Source organism: Schistocerca serialis, chromosome 1 (assembly GCF_023864345.2).
Source record: "Schistocerca serialis cubense isolate TAMUIC-IGC-003099 chromosome 1, iqSchSeri2.2, whole genome shotgun sequence".
In the NCBI taxonomy this organism is placed as follows: domain Eukaryota; kingdom Metazoa; phylum Arthropoda; class Insecta; order Orthoptera; family Acrididae; genus Schistocerca; species Schistocerca serialis.
The window spans coordinates 664,134,863-664,150,411 of record NC_064638.1 but is presented as its reverse complement, the minus strand read 5'-3'; the positions used below and the strand labels follow the sequence as shown (position 1 = coordinate 664,150,411).

Below are 15,549 nucleotides of genomic sequence, written 5' to 3'. Positions count from 1 at the left end.
TAACTGGTTCATACTGCACACTACTATCCATAAACGAATACGCTGAAGGAAAAGAATACCATGAATCAGTTGTGTGGCATAGACGAAAGTTGATACGCATTTTTCTACATTTGAAAGATGATCTCTATTCCAGTTTCGTGCCAATCGCATAACAGTGGCGCTACTGGCGCTACTATGAGGACGCAAATCAGGTTTGCGTCAAATTGACATTGGACATTGTGAGTTGGTTAGGCAAGAGTGCCTTTAACGCGATAAAGACGCCATTATCAATATCTCACCGAGTTTGAACGGGGTCGCGTAATAGGGCTGCTAGAAGCAGGATGTTCCTTCTGTGATATTGGAGAAACACTTGGCAGGAATGTAGCCACTGTACATGACTGCTGGAGCGATGGCCAAGAGAATTTTCGTTCAGAAGAACACCAACCCTCGACGATCACGTTGCACTATCTAGAGGGAATACCATCGCGTTTGGCATATGGTTCTGGCGCATGGTACTGCGTCCGAAGCTGAAATTTGAGCAGCAGTTGACACCACAGTGACGTAACGAACTCTTGACACATTGGTTATCAAGGACAGTTCCGAGCCAGAAGCCCAGAACCGTGTATATCATTGACAACAAACAGCCGCCATTTGCGACTTCAGTGGTGCTAAGCTAAAGGTCATTAGAGGGTAGGGTGGAGACCTGTTATGTTTTCTGATGGAAGTTGGTTCTGCCTCGGTCTGGTGAAGGTCGTGTGTTGGTTATATGGAGGCCAGTTGAAGGCCTATAACCAACCTGACTGCGTGCAAGACACACTGGATCTACACGTGGAGTTATGGTCTGGGGTTGCGATTTCGCACGGCAGTATGAGCACTCTCGTGTTCATTCCACGCACTCTGACTGCAAATTTGTACGTCAGTCTGATGATTCGACCTGCTGTGCTGCCATTCATGAATAGCATTCCAGGGGATGTTTTCTAATAGGATAACGCTCATCCACATACCGCTGTTGTAAGCGAACGGGCTCTACAGAGTATCGGCATGTTACTTTGGCCTGCTAGATCACCAGACCTGTCTCCAATCGGACAACAACTCCAGCGTCATCCACAAACAGCATTAACCGTCCCTGTACTGACCGACCAAGTGCAACAGGCATGGAACTTCATCCCACAAAATGACATACGACACCTGTACAACACAATGAATGTACGTTTGCATGCTTGCATTCAACATTCTGCCCGTTGAACTGCTTATTTATGAACGAGCATTTCACATTTTCACTGGCTTATCTCGCGCTTATATTAACCCGTGGTGTTGCAGTGTTAATCCCGTATATATATGTTACCTAGACAAATGTATTCCCGAAATTTCATTCTTCTACATTAATTATTTTTTGGTGTTGCGATTTCTTTTCCGTCACTGTACTTTGCGCGAATGTTCGCACTAACGGGGCCCGTGACCCAATTCGGACTTTCTTATTTTATGAGCCAATCTCGTAGAGCCCAGTCTTAATTGTCTATCTCTCCATTTAATTGTTTGAGTAATTCGGTTGCAGTCCTTATCAAATGCTTCCTTTTCTTCTGCGGTGTTCCCAGTCTCACAATTTCAGTTCTATACAGTTATTTCTCTATTGCATGCTAATATTTGATATTATGTTAAAAACCGTTTCTCTCTTGCACCAACCGGTATCTGATATTATATTGCTATGCCCAGCTTGTGCAAACTTATGTTATAGGTAACATATTTTTCTTCTATTAAAACATCTTCCACACTTCTGCTGTTTACTTGGTCCATCTCTCATTCATCTATAACTTCTCATCACTGTCACCCACAATCTAAATTTTTTTCTATGCTGTGCATTTTCTTCTCAAAAATCTCTAACTTTCATTGATTATAGCGCCGAATGTTATATCATGTTTTATCTTAGCCCTTATTGTCTCTTACTATTGCACACTTATCATGGTCTGAAATTTCCTCTTCAGCTTTCAAGAAAAAGCGGGGGCGATACGTTTCTGCGCTGACATACACCATGATTAACATATATTTGTTACTGATTCAACTGTGGGTTCTTGGTGAAACGCTGTATATCGGATTAACTAAACGAAACATGTTTATCTTTGCTTGAGTCTCATCTTTGGTATCAGTTATGTACTAGAAAATCGTCTTATAACTCGTAATCTAGGTCGTGCAGTAACAACAGAGTTTGTGAAACAAAATCAAAAATGTGTTTCGTTTAGTCAGCACAATACACTTCTTTTCCTTTATTTTTCACTTTTGATGCTGCAGAGAGATATTATCTTCACATTGTTCTGAGAAATTTTCACGGTAATCTTTTCATGGCTTCTGGTACGCGACTGTTCTTGTGCCGTGTGTAGGACGATATACAAAATGTAATTCCTAATTTTAGTAATTCCTTAGTTATTTAATCAACTAACAATGATTATCTATGTTCTGTTTCACTCTGTACACTTTCAAATTTTGATCACTTTACTTGGTCAACTGTTTTATCTCCATAAAATTCCTCTTCTTATTCTAACTGACTTGGAGAAAACTCTGTCCATTCCTTCCACATACTGCTGTACGACACTTCATACAGACTTCTCATTAGCACTTCTTATGTTAACACTGTGACGTTTTACTTCTATAAATTAAGTAAATTTTCCATGTTAATAAGTCTACCGTTGAGTAACGTAAATGTATCGGAGATTTTTAAAAATATATGACTCTGATAACTCAAGTTCTGAAGCGACGCACTTGTTCTCTGTTTCTGGAAGGACATATACGAAGGTGACTCAGTGAGTAAGTTAACAAGAACACATGAGAATGTATAAATATTCCGCGTGAATTAAACTCCGTATCTGCATAGAAGAGACGATCAAAGTTTTCATACAGCTGTCCCACTGAGCTTCGAAATACAGTTTTATGATGGAACTGTTGACAGATACATGGGTGACGATTGAAGTGCGAATTGTTATAAGGTTTTTGCTTTTAAAGAAAACATATCAGCTGCAAGTCATTGTCAATTAGCAAAAGTTTACGGTAGTTACGTAAACAGATGTGGTTAAGGTGCCATGATCTGATAAAGGATTTCTTTAAAAAAAAAAAAAAAATCCAATCTAACCCTTTGTCTTCCAAATAAAAATTTTGCATCCATGCAGTCCACACGCTTTAATCACAGCATAACCTCTCGAATTGAGAACAGTGCCAGATGGCTCTTTGTTTTCTTAAAAATCGTGGTCTTCTTCCGAAGAAACGCTGTTTTTATTCTTCCCACAAATTCCCGAAAACGTAACCCTAAGTTTTCATTTACCCGGAAGAGAAATTGGATTAAAGAATACTTTAAAAATTAACAAAAAATTTATGATGCAGAACTGCAAGTCTTCGAATGCTATTCCCATTTGTCGTTCGACACGATAGCATGGAACTCTTTTGGAAGTTTCGTTGCTATTCATCACATTGTTTCTACTCGCCACATTTACGGTACTCTAAATCCTTAGAGACAAGTACTCGCCACATCAACATCCAGCTAACAACCGTGATCAACTACTTTTTGTGAAACATTTCGGGTTCGTTCTGTATTTCACAACAGTTTGTTTACATTGCACCAAACCGCAACCCCGAGATACAGCAGTACTTTCCTCCGTATGCAGACGCAGTGAGATGCCAGTACAGTAGCTACGCCGCATGATATCCTCTGGCGACGTCCAGTATCTTCTTTCCTCATGAGAGGAGTTGCTTTGTAGGTTTCAGTGCCTCAATCTCTAAAATGGAACCCTAATAAAATCGCTTTGCTGTCCGAATGTTTGTCCGACAATTAAGAACCTTTTTTCTCATGAGTGCGTAGACACCACATGTTCAGAAATCTATGGTTTCTTGGCTGTGTAAAAATTTTAAGATTTTATGTCATTTCAATTGAAAGATACGGCCATTTATGTCACCTATCTGATCGTCGGCAAATCACTCACCAAAACGCATAGAGTACTTCCTGTTGTGATAGAATCGTGAAATTCGGCAAGAAGCAAGGTTTCACAGTACAAGTAAAGTAAGAAATCTGAAACTTTTTAACCCTTTCACGTCTGAACTTTTTCTTTACGATGTAATGCTCTTAGGTGATTTTTCAATGATTTTAGGCGCCACATTTATACAAAAATATGTACCCGTTTTCAAACTTATACTTTTTACACTTGGTTTCTTTTTATGCACCAAAATAACTAATTTTGATATTCACGGTAAATGATAACAGCCAAACAGTTGCAGGATAAAGATTTATTGAAATCCTTAGCCACGGTTTCGGTATATCTAAATATACCTTCATCAGAAGCAAAAATACACTAAAATCACATCCTGCAGTGGAGATACATAAAACAGTCGTGCCAAAGGCGTCGTCAGTAGTTCATATTAAAATATCACCTCCATCTGTACAGCATAATTATCCATTCGATTTTTTTTATGTATCTCCACTGCAGGATGCGATTTTAGTGTATTTTTGCTTCTGATGAAGGTATATTTAGATATACCGAAACTGTGGTCAAGGATTTCAATAAATCTTTATCCTTCAACTGCTTGGCTGTCATCATTTACCGTGAAGATTGTCAACAGTTGCTGCCTCAGCCATGTTTAAAATTTTGTAATTTTGATATATTCACTGTTTTAATAATGAAACTGATCATTTAAAACTTTCAGGCAAAATAACAACAATAAATTCATTTTTTATGTTCGTCCTTGTGATTGGAGGTCTGGGGGACCACGGCCGTTCACTTATGTAAGGAAATGAAACGCCTACAGCCACCCTTATGATGTCATTAATATATAAAAATACACTGAAGAGCCAAAGAAACTGGTATACATGCCTAATATTGTGTATGGCCCCCGCGAGAAATGCGACAGTGCCGCAACACGACGTAGTATGGACTCGTCTAATGTCTGAAGTAGTGCTGGAGGGGACTGACACCATGAATCCTGCAGGGCTGCCCATAAATCCCTAAGATTACGACGGGGTGCAGATCTCTTCTGAAAAGCACGTTGCAAGGGATCCCAGATATGCTCAGTCATGTTCATGTCTGGGAGTTTGAGGGCCAGCTTAAGTGTTTAAACTCAGAAGAGTGCTCCTGGAACCACTCTACAGCAATTCTGGGCTTGTGGGGTGTGTCATTGTCCTGCTGGAATTGTCCAAATCCGTCGGAATGCACAATGGACATGAATGGATGCAGGTGATCAGACTGGATGCTTACGTACGTGTCACCTGTCAGAGTCGTATCTAATCGTATCAGGTGTCCCACATCACTCCAACTGCCCACGCCACACACCATTACAGAGCCTCCACCAGCTCGACAGTCCTCTGCTGAAATCCAGGGTCCATGGATTCATGAGGTTGTCTCCATACCCGTACATGCTCATCCGGTCGATACAATTTGAAACGAGACTCTTCCGACCAGGCAACATGTTTCCAATCATCAACAGTCCAATGTCGGTGTTGACTGGCCCATGTGAGGCGCAAAGTTTTGCGTCGTGTAGCCATCAAGGATACATGAGTGGGCCTTCGGCTCCGAAAGCCCATATCGATGATGTTTGCTGTCACGTTAACAATTCTCTTCGGTCGTCGTTGGTCCCGTTCTTGAAGGATCTTCTTACGGCCGCAGCGATGTCGGGGATTTGTTGTTTTACCGGGTTCCTGATATTCACGGTACCCCCGTGAAATGGTCGTACGGGAAAATTCCCACTTCATCGCTACCTGGGAGATGCTGTGTCCCAACGCTCGTGCGCTGACTATAACTCCACATTTAGACTCACTGAAATCATGATAGCCTGCTACTGTATCAGCAGTAACCGATCTACCAAATGCGACAGACACTTGTTGTCTTATATAAGCGTTGCCGACCACAACGCCGTATTCTGTCTGTTTGCATGTATGTGCATTTGAATACGCTTGCCCATACCAGTTTCTTTGGTGCTTCAGCGTATTTCTGTTGCAGTTAAGACACATTAAAAGATTATGTAGCAATTGTAGCCAGAGCGTCTGAAAGGATTAAACTGTAACTGTATTACACAGATAATATCCTTCTTCCATTTGCATTCATCACTCTTCAAAATATAATTGACGAATATTACTGTACGTTAACATGAAATGTAAGTTGCAATCATGTTTTAGTAACTAAATGAAAAGTGTTTCATTATATCTTCTCTCTCTCTCTCTCTCTCTCTCTCTCTCTCTCTAAACTGCAGTCCCTTGATCGTTTCTTTTTGCATGTCCAGGCTACGTTGAGAAACTAATGTAGAGATTTTGATACGGTCTTGGAATTCCCGGGATCAATATTTTGCCAATTTCGATATCAATAAATGTATGGATACATAAGGTGTTCCGTTTATCTTGGCCGGCCGGTGTGGCCGTGCGGTTCTAGGCGCTTCAGTCTGGAACCGCGTGACCGCTACGGTCGCAGGTTCGAATACTGCCTCGGGCATGGATATGTGTGATGTCCTTAGGTTAGTTAGGTTTAAGTAGTTCTAAGTTCTAGGGGACTGATGACCACAGATGTTAAGTACCATAGTGCTCAGAGCCATTTGAACCATTTTTGAACCGTTTATCTTGCTCACCCAAAACAACTTTTTTCTGATACGTTAAATGAAAAATTGCTTCAACCAAAGTTTTTTGACATCATTGGGTAGTTCTTGCTGAGGGTATACGTTTTATGTATCTCCGTAGATGTGGGAGATACAGGGTAGACGTTAAATTTTTTGAATGCAACCATGTACATTTCATTCAAGATTACACACACTCTCTCCAAGAGTTATTGAAAAATATATGACACTGTACAATTTTATGCGAAAGTAGTAGCTATGGAAATGATAAATAATACGTGTCTTCTCTACTTTAAATATCCCTTCAATGGATTTTATTAACTAAACCATTTGACCTCTTCAAGACACATTTGAAACTTTTACAAATTTTCAGTAAACATTGAATACAACAGTACTACAACGCATAGTAATTGGATCTTATTGTGTAGTATCTTATTACAGTACTTATTACAGTACTTACGACAATGCAGAAGCAAAATGGCCCTTTGTAGTATCTTTTCCTGTGGTACTACCACTGCATGGAAAACAGATCATTTACATCACATGAGCAAAATAACGACCACTGGCTTTCATACATAGGGTCACTCTGCGGATGAAGGACGCACTACATCATGCTACAACTTCCTCTGTGATGTCTGTAAAAGCGTCAATAATGCGTTACTGCATGTTCTCCGGTGTTGATCGAACGGTTTGGTAGACAGCATCATTGACAGCTACCCACAGAAAAAAGTCCAACAGTGTAAGATCCGGAGATCGGGCAGGCCAAAATAGCTAGCCCACCGCGTTCGGTCGACCTACCTGGGTATTTACGGTCCAGATTTTGTCGTGCTTGTAAGGCGTTAGGGGCAGGGACACATCATGCTGATACCACATGACTATCCTTTCATTCGGAGGTATGGCGTCCAAGAGAACAGGAAGTGTGTGTCTTAAAAATCGGGCATATTGTCTACCATTTTGGTTGCCATTTACAAAGAAAGATCCGATAGTGGTATCTCCAATAATTCCGCACCGAACATTAACGTTCCATGGACGTTGATGCCTACCTGTCGTAGCCATCGTGGATTATTGATGGATCAATACTGCATATTTATCATATCGACAATTCCTTTGTTGGAGAATGGCACCTCGTCGGTAAAAAGAACATCTGAGAAGAAAATAAAATTAGTCAGAAATTGTCGCTGAACCCACTCAAAAACTGAACCCTATTGTTGAAGTCATTCCCATGAAGATTTTGATATAAATGAACATGGTTAAGGATGGAATTTATGCGTTGCAGAATGCGATGTGCGCTTGTTTTCGAGACACCAACTTCATGTTGAATTCGTCGTGTGCTGACAGGATTCACGGCTTCGGCAGCGAACACAGCGACCTCAGCAGCTGACGATTTCGAGACCTTGCGTTTAAATTTCCCGTTTCACATTGGCGAGAAACAAGTCGACCAAACATCCACCGAGAAGGCGACAGCTTATCGGGGAATCGTCTGCTGTACAGTAGTTATGCCTGAACAAAATTTCGCCCGCCTACAGTAAATCATAGGACAGTTAAGCACAGTAGGATAGAAGAAAGAAATAATCACAATGTTCTCTAACAGTACTGAACACAAAAATGCAATTACAAAATTAATTCATGTCGACGTACGTTTTCTGCTTTATCGTCATGCTTGTACATCATACACCTTTAAACAACAAAAACTGTTTTCACAATGCGCGCTATCACCATGCAGTTGCTAAGTTTTTATGATGCCGACTACATTGCAGGAGAGATGAGTGCGTCTGTTTACATGGGTCGGAAATCATAAACAAAACTCACACCTCTACTACAGCACTACAATGGGTACGTAATTTGTACGCTCAAGGTAGTAAACTGCTTTGTTTCTCCTTAAACTGTGTACTCTTTATCGTTTGCACATCTACGTTTTATTCATAAAAATGATACATTCTCGAATAGCTGTTGGAGAGGGCAAGTGCATTCTTGAATAAAATGTCCATTTAAAAAATTTAGCCTCTACCCTGTATCTCCTACGTCTGTGGGATACATGAAACATATATCGTGTTCAAGAACTACCCAATGATCTTAAAAAAGTTGATTGAAACAATTTTACATACAGTGCTTCAGAAAAAAGTTGTTTTGGGCAAGCAAGGTAAATGGACACGCTCATAATTAAGTAGGTACGGGACCATCAGTCCTCGAACCCTACTCACAATTGGCCAATTTTTTTTAACCTCCAGCTACCCTATCGTCTTTCCACGACACCTCTACCCTGCTGACGCGACCTTGACCTGCCGCATAACGAGCGCTGCGAGGCCGGATCGAAGACAGTCGTATTAACCGGCGGTGGCCCGGCCTGTGCCTCTTTCCAACAGCGAGCGTGTCGTGCTACTGGGGCTCGTGGGCGACGTACCGCGCGGGCCCAGCCAACGTGGAGGTGGCCGACATCGACACCACGCTCTGCACGCAGGTGGTCTACGCCTTCGCTGGCCTCGACGAGACGACCAACAGCATCAAGTCGCTCGACCCCTACAACGACCTGGAGGAGAACTTCGGCAAGGGCAACTACAAGAAATTCACTGCGCTCGCCGACCAGGGCGTCGTGCCGCTGCTCGGCGTCGGCGGGTGGAACGAAGGCTCCGTCAAGTACTCCACGGCAAGTATCCACACACCGGCAGCAATGATTAGCACTTAACAGGAGCGTAGGCCCTCGCGGCTGGAGTCCATCCCAATCAGATCCCTCGCGGTGCGTGACTGTACCATATTTAAAAAGAAAACTACCAACATTTTGGCTGTTAGTGCAGACAGTCTTCATCAGGATGACTTTTCTGGCTTGTCGTGGCTGCTTTATAATTATTACTTGAAAATGGCTGTGCGTCTTGCCATCCTACATATTACACAGAAGTCATAAAAGCAATGGTATACCTCCTAAAGTCGTGTCTGACCTCCCTTTGCACAGTGTAGTGCAGCAACTCGACGTGATACGAGCTCAACAACTCGTTGGAAGTACCCTGCAGAAATACTGAGCCATGCTGCCTCTTCAGTCGTCCACAACTGTGCAAGTGTTACCGGTGCAGGATTTTGTGCACGAACGTAGCTCTCGATTATGTCTCATAAATGTCCGAAGCGATTCATGTCAGACGATCTGGATGGCCACGTCATTCTCTCGAACTGTCCAGAATTTTCTTCAAACTTGTCGCGAACAATTGCGGCACGGTGACGTGGCCTATTGTAATCCACAAAAATTTCATCGTTGTTTGAAAACATGAAGTCCATGGATGGCTGAAAATAGTCTCCAAGTAGCCGAACATAACCATTGACAGTAAACGATAGGGACAGTTGCAGCACCAGAGGACTCAGTACATTCCATGTAAACACAGCACACACCATCTTGGAGCCACCACCAGCTTTCACAGTGACCTGTTGACAACTTGCGTCCATAGCTTCTTGGGGTTTGCGCCACATTCGAACCATACCATAAATATAAAGCAGCAACAACAAGTCAGCAGTAATCAGCTTGATCCCGTGCAATAGCAGCCGAATCGTTGGTAGTTCTGTAATATATGACACGGTCGTCCATACACGCACAAGTACTAAATTCAAATGGAGATTCTCTTAAGCAGTATAATACGATAAGTGTGATTCGTAGTGGTGCTTCTCAGCTACAGCTTGAGAACGTGTTTTCGTTCCTTCTCCCTCTCTTCGATGTCACAACAGGTGTTAGATTAGTACTGGAAGGAAGTAACAGGGGTTGAATGAGTGATGAAGCAAGAGGTTGGAAGCTTGGTCCGGAAACGTATATTAAACGACGGACTAACGTGCGAACCGTCATCTACACTGATATTTCGTACTACGAAGTATGTCTCAAATGTTAGGAGAATGGCAACATTTAAAAAAAGGAACACTTTTCTCCAGTTTGCAACGTAACCTTTGTTGGTCGGACGAGGCTTTCGGTCGTAGCCTTGTTCGCAGAACAGATTCCAAACCTTCAGAAGGGATATCGTTCTAATTCTAACGTCAGAGCTCCACTGAGTATTTAATGGCTCAAAAATAATTTATTTACATCAAATTAGTTTATGTGAAATATGTACTTTCGCGACGGAAACAAACGGCTTTACCTCTGCACGAGTGGAGAAAGCTGCACGTGTGTGAATTCCATAAGCATTTTGCACATACAGGGATGCTATAACTCCAGTAAATGTAAGGGACATGTGATCTCACTTGCAACTCCTCGTCAGACACTACCTACGTGTTTTTTTCCTAAACTGATTAAGTGACTCAAACAAATTATTCAAAATCATATTGTACCACCATAATCTGTTATGAATAACCTCAGTTGTTGCTACTATCGCGAATCGTCGTCAGACACAAGTTCTTCAGTCTTTGGTCTAATGACGATTTGTGTTAGTCGAAATTGATAGCAAGACTCTCTACAGCAGCTGATGGTGGTACAACATGATTTTCGATAACTATCTGTAAGCTGTAGAACACGACCTACTGAAAATACACAAATTCCAATTAAAAATCAAAGTGCTTAACCAAAACATAACGCCGGGCCTCTTCTTCGTACAGGTGCAGCAAAGGAGTGTATAGAACGCTACATTACTACTTGGTCCATAGGTCATGAATACAACATTCGTAATGAAGTGGGACGTGTCAGTTTAACATAAATTATATACATAGCTTTTTTACAGTTACTGCCTCATGTCTACAAATTTATCTATTGACTATAAGAAGTTGTCATTAAGAAATTCTTTTAATAATTCGTTTTTTAAATGCTGGTTGGATATCTGTCAGACTTTTAATGCTATTTGGTAAATGACCAAAGGTCTTTGTGGCGGCATACTTCACCCCTTTCTGTGCCAAACTCATATTTAACCTGCAATAGTGAAGATTATCCTTTCTTCTAGTGTTGTAGCTATACACTTTTCTGTTATTTTTTAATTGGAATATCATAAGTGAATACATGTATTGTGAAGGTACTGTGAATATCCCTAGTTTCTTAAATAAAAGTCTGCAAGGTGATCTTGAGGGTCTCCAGCTATTATTCCAGTCCCCCATGCTTATTAGATTTTCATCTCCCTTTACACACTGAATTACCCGTTCAATATCCTCATATACTTTCTCTATCTCTTCATCTTCTGCTTGCAATGTTGGCATGCATAGCTGAACTGTTTATGTTGGTCATGGTTTACTGTTGGTTCTGATAAGAACAATTCCATCACAGAAATATCTGCAATAATTCACTGCCTACGCTACCTCTGTGATCATAACAAATCATAATCTCTTTATAACATGTTCTGGTGTTGCTGTTATTACACTATACTCGTCTGGCCAGAACAACTTTTCTCCTTCCTACTTCACTTCACTGATCCCCACTACATATGCACTTAACCATTTCGTTTCTCTTTTCAGATTTTCTAGCTTCCCTACCACGTACAAACTTCGGGAATTTCACTCTCCGACTCGTAGAATGTTACCCTTCCGCTGTTTTTCAATGTGTGGTTACTTCCTCCTCGACTGTCCTCTCCCAGAGATCCGAATGGGGAACTAATCCGGATCTTTTGCCAATGTAGAGATCATCGTGACAATTTTTCAAATACAGGACACATGTCCTGTGGATATGCATTGTGTGTCTTGAATGCTGTGGTTTCCACTGCGATATGCATCCTCATGATATTTCTTCCACATTTTGTAGGCAGTTTCCCACATAAGGGCAACAGGGCGCATTGAAACGCAGTCCGCTCCACAGCCCTATTTGCGAAGCGCGAGGGTGATTACACCTGAAGTCTTCGGTCAACATACTTTGTTTGTGACCATAATGCCTAACTCAACGTTTCCAAATATATTTCTTGTTTTGATGACTATTATTATTTATTGTTTGGCAATCACTGGCTGAGAGAAAGTTTTTCCATTTCTTGATTAGCCATTCTATGGGAGCAACAGCCTTTGCTCGATAATTTACAATTAAGCGGAGACAGTGCGTGTGTCTTGATAACAAACCTTTGAACCTTGGTCGTGTTTTCAATACCAAAAAACTTTATTCTGTATTGTGAAATGTGGTGGTCACTGACAAGTTATCGTTCACGATAGTGACCTACTGTTTTTTGTAGAAATATTCCGATAAAAAACTACATCGAAGAACTGACCCATTAAGACTAACACAATAACATGAGGGCAGTACAATTTAGACAGTTTGCAGCCCTCTCTGTAGCACAGTATTCATGTTTCATCTCCATGCCATCAATAAGTTACGTGCTTTTTATAACAGTAAGACAATGGAATGAGAGCCATTACCACACAACAGTCCCATTGGAACTGCTAATCTATCTTATTCCGGGACACAAAACAGGCAACACACTATTATTGTCTTTCTGGACACCTGTAACTTATTCATTATTTTAATTGTATCTTCATTTAGGGCCCGTAACCACACACCTAGAAGGATTTCCAGACTCAGAGCACGGAGAGAAAAGTAATAACAACCCGTAAGCATCAAAATGTACGTATCTCAAGTTACACTATGTTACTGGATTACTCATGAACAGAATCAGTGCCGATATTTAAGAAAATTGAAATTTTATTCTAAATTATACAGTATTCACTGCTTTAGCGACTGAATTCGATTGTCTCAGAATGACCGAAGAGCTTCGAGAGCTGCTAAAGAATGTAAAGGTCCTCAGTCTACCGGCGTGGTTCAATACGGTTTAATGGTAATCATAAAGTCGGACAAGGGAATATCATCGCACGTAAGAATATATTTGCATTGTAATGCAGTTCCGACAGTGCTGCTAACGCTACCTGCAAATACATAGGAACAATGTTACTATTGACGCAACATTCGATAGCATGCATTGTGACAGCTATTGACCAGTTCGTTCGAAGACACAGCACACAAAGAGCGTGCAAGAAAAACGTTACATTTATAGTTTCTCAGATCAAATCAGTTTTTAAAAGCTTCTGTGTTCTATACATTGGCAATATTTCAAGCGTGATTATGCTTTTGTAGTATCAATGTCAGGTTACTTCTTCACAAACTTGAAGCGAGAAAGAAGCAACGTAAGAGATGTAATTAATTTAGATAAATAATTCTTTATTTTCAACAAATAGCTAATATCTCAGGTGCACCAGTCTAAATTGCTAAAGATTATGTACTAAAAAATGGAATTTCCGCATCTTTCGGCAAAAAGTTCAGCAGACGTCTTCCGCGTCTTCTCGTTAACACGGTACTGTCTTCGTATGCATACACGAAGTTGATCTCTGGATACAGTCAACAGATCTTAAAGATGTCGTCTGAAAGCTGAGCACAAGACATCAGGAAGAAATATTTGTGTGGTATGCTCCCACCAAAGCTGAAAACAATATTTTTCGTCAGAATCGACATTTCAAACTGTAAAATCATATTTTCTCTTAGGAAGCCCACGTTTCACTCATTGAAGTACAACATTTATTTCGAGTAACTTCACTTCTAAAATCGCTATCTCAGCTTAGCCTTGAAGTGAAAATATATGAACGCATTGAACATTATGCTGACATGATTATTCTTTTATCAACAAAAAAGTTTAAGAATGGTGATAACCTTAAATTCGATAAAACCATGAGTGTGGAGGAGTGCCGCACTGATGTTTTTCAAAGACTTCCGCAGTTTACCCAAGTGCAGAAACCGTTTTTCCAAGACGGACATTATGCAAGCTTAACTGGAATAAAAACATTGTGATCTAATTCTCCATACCCGTCATCATTGTTGTTGCTGTGATCTTCAGTCGAAATACTGGTTTGATGCGGTCCTCCATGCTACTCTATTCCGTGCAAGCCTCTTCTCTCCCAGTAATTACCGGACCCTACATCCTTCTGGATCGGCTTAGGGCATTCATCTCTTGGTCTCCCTGTACGATTTTTATGCTGCACGCTTCCCTCCAATACTAATTTAATTAATTGGTGATCCCTTGATGCCTCAGAACGTGTCCTACCAACCGACCCCTCCTTCTAGTCAAGTTGTGCCACGAATTCGTCTTCTCCCCAGTTCTATTCAGTACTTCATCATTAGTTACGTGATCACCCATCAATCTTCAGCATTCTTCTGTAGCACCACATTTCAAAAGTTTCTATTCTCTTCTGGTCTACACTGTTTATCGTCCATGTTTCACTTCCATACATGGCTACACTCCATACAAATACTTTCAGAAAAGAGTTCCTAAGCCTTAAATCTATACGCGATGTTAACAAATTTCTCTTCTTCAGAAACGCTTTCCTTGCTATCACCAGTCTACATTTTATATCCTCTCTACTTCGACCATCATGAGTTATTTTGGTGCCCAAATAGCAAAACTCATCTACTACTTTAAGTGTGTCATTTCCTAATCTAATTCCCTCAGCAGCACCTGATTTAATTCGACTACATTCCATTCTCCTCGATTTAATTTCGTTGATGTTCACCTTATATCTTCCTTTCAAGACACTGTCCATTCCGTTCAACTGTTTATCCAAGTACTTTGCTGTCTCTAACAGAATTACAATGTCATCGGCAAACCTCAAGGTTTTTATTTCTTCTCTCTGTATTTTAATTCATACTCCATATTTTTCTTTTGCTTTCTTTACTGCTTGCTCAATATACAGAATTGTAAAGAGCCTTTCGCTCCGTGTCACCTTTAGAATTTAAAGAGTGTATTCCAGTCAACATTGTCAAGCGCTTTCTCTAAGTGTACAAATGCTTTAAACATAGGTTTACCTTTCCTAGGCCTATCTTCTAAGATAAGTCGTTGGGTCAGTGTTGCCTCGCATGTTCCTACATTGATCTTCCCCGACGTCGACTTCTAACGGTCGTTCCATTCGTCTGTGAAGAATTCGTATTAGTATTTTGCAGCCGTGACTTATCAAACTGATAGTTTGGTAATTTTCACACCCGTCAACAACTGCTTTCTTTGGAATTGGAATTATTATATTCTTATTGATGTGTGAGGACATTTCTCCTGTCTCAACATCTTGCCCACCAGATGGAAGAGTTTT

At 40.8% G+C, this 15,549-nt stretch overlaps 1 protein-coding gene across 1 annotated transcript in view; it reads left to right on the top strand.

Moving 5' to 3' along the window:
- Nucleotides 1–15,549, top strand: part of LOC126421871 (chitotriosidase-1-like) — a 101,817-nt gene that overhangs the window by 36,263 nt on the left and 50,005 nt on the right. The window contains exon 2 of the mRNA XM_050087240.1: nt 8,919–9,199. Within this exon, the coding sequence (XP_049943197.1) occupies nt 8,919–9,199 (281 nt within the window). The remainder of the gene's footprint in view (nt 1–8,918; nt 9,200–15,549) is intronic.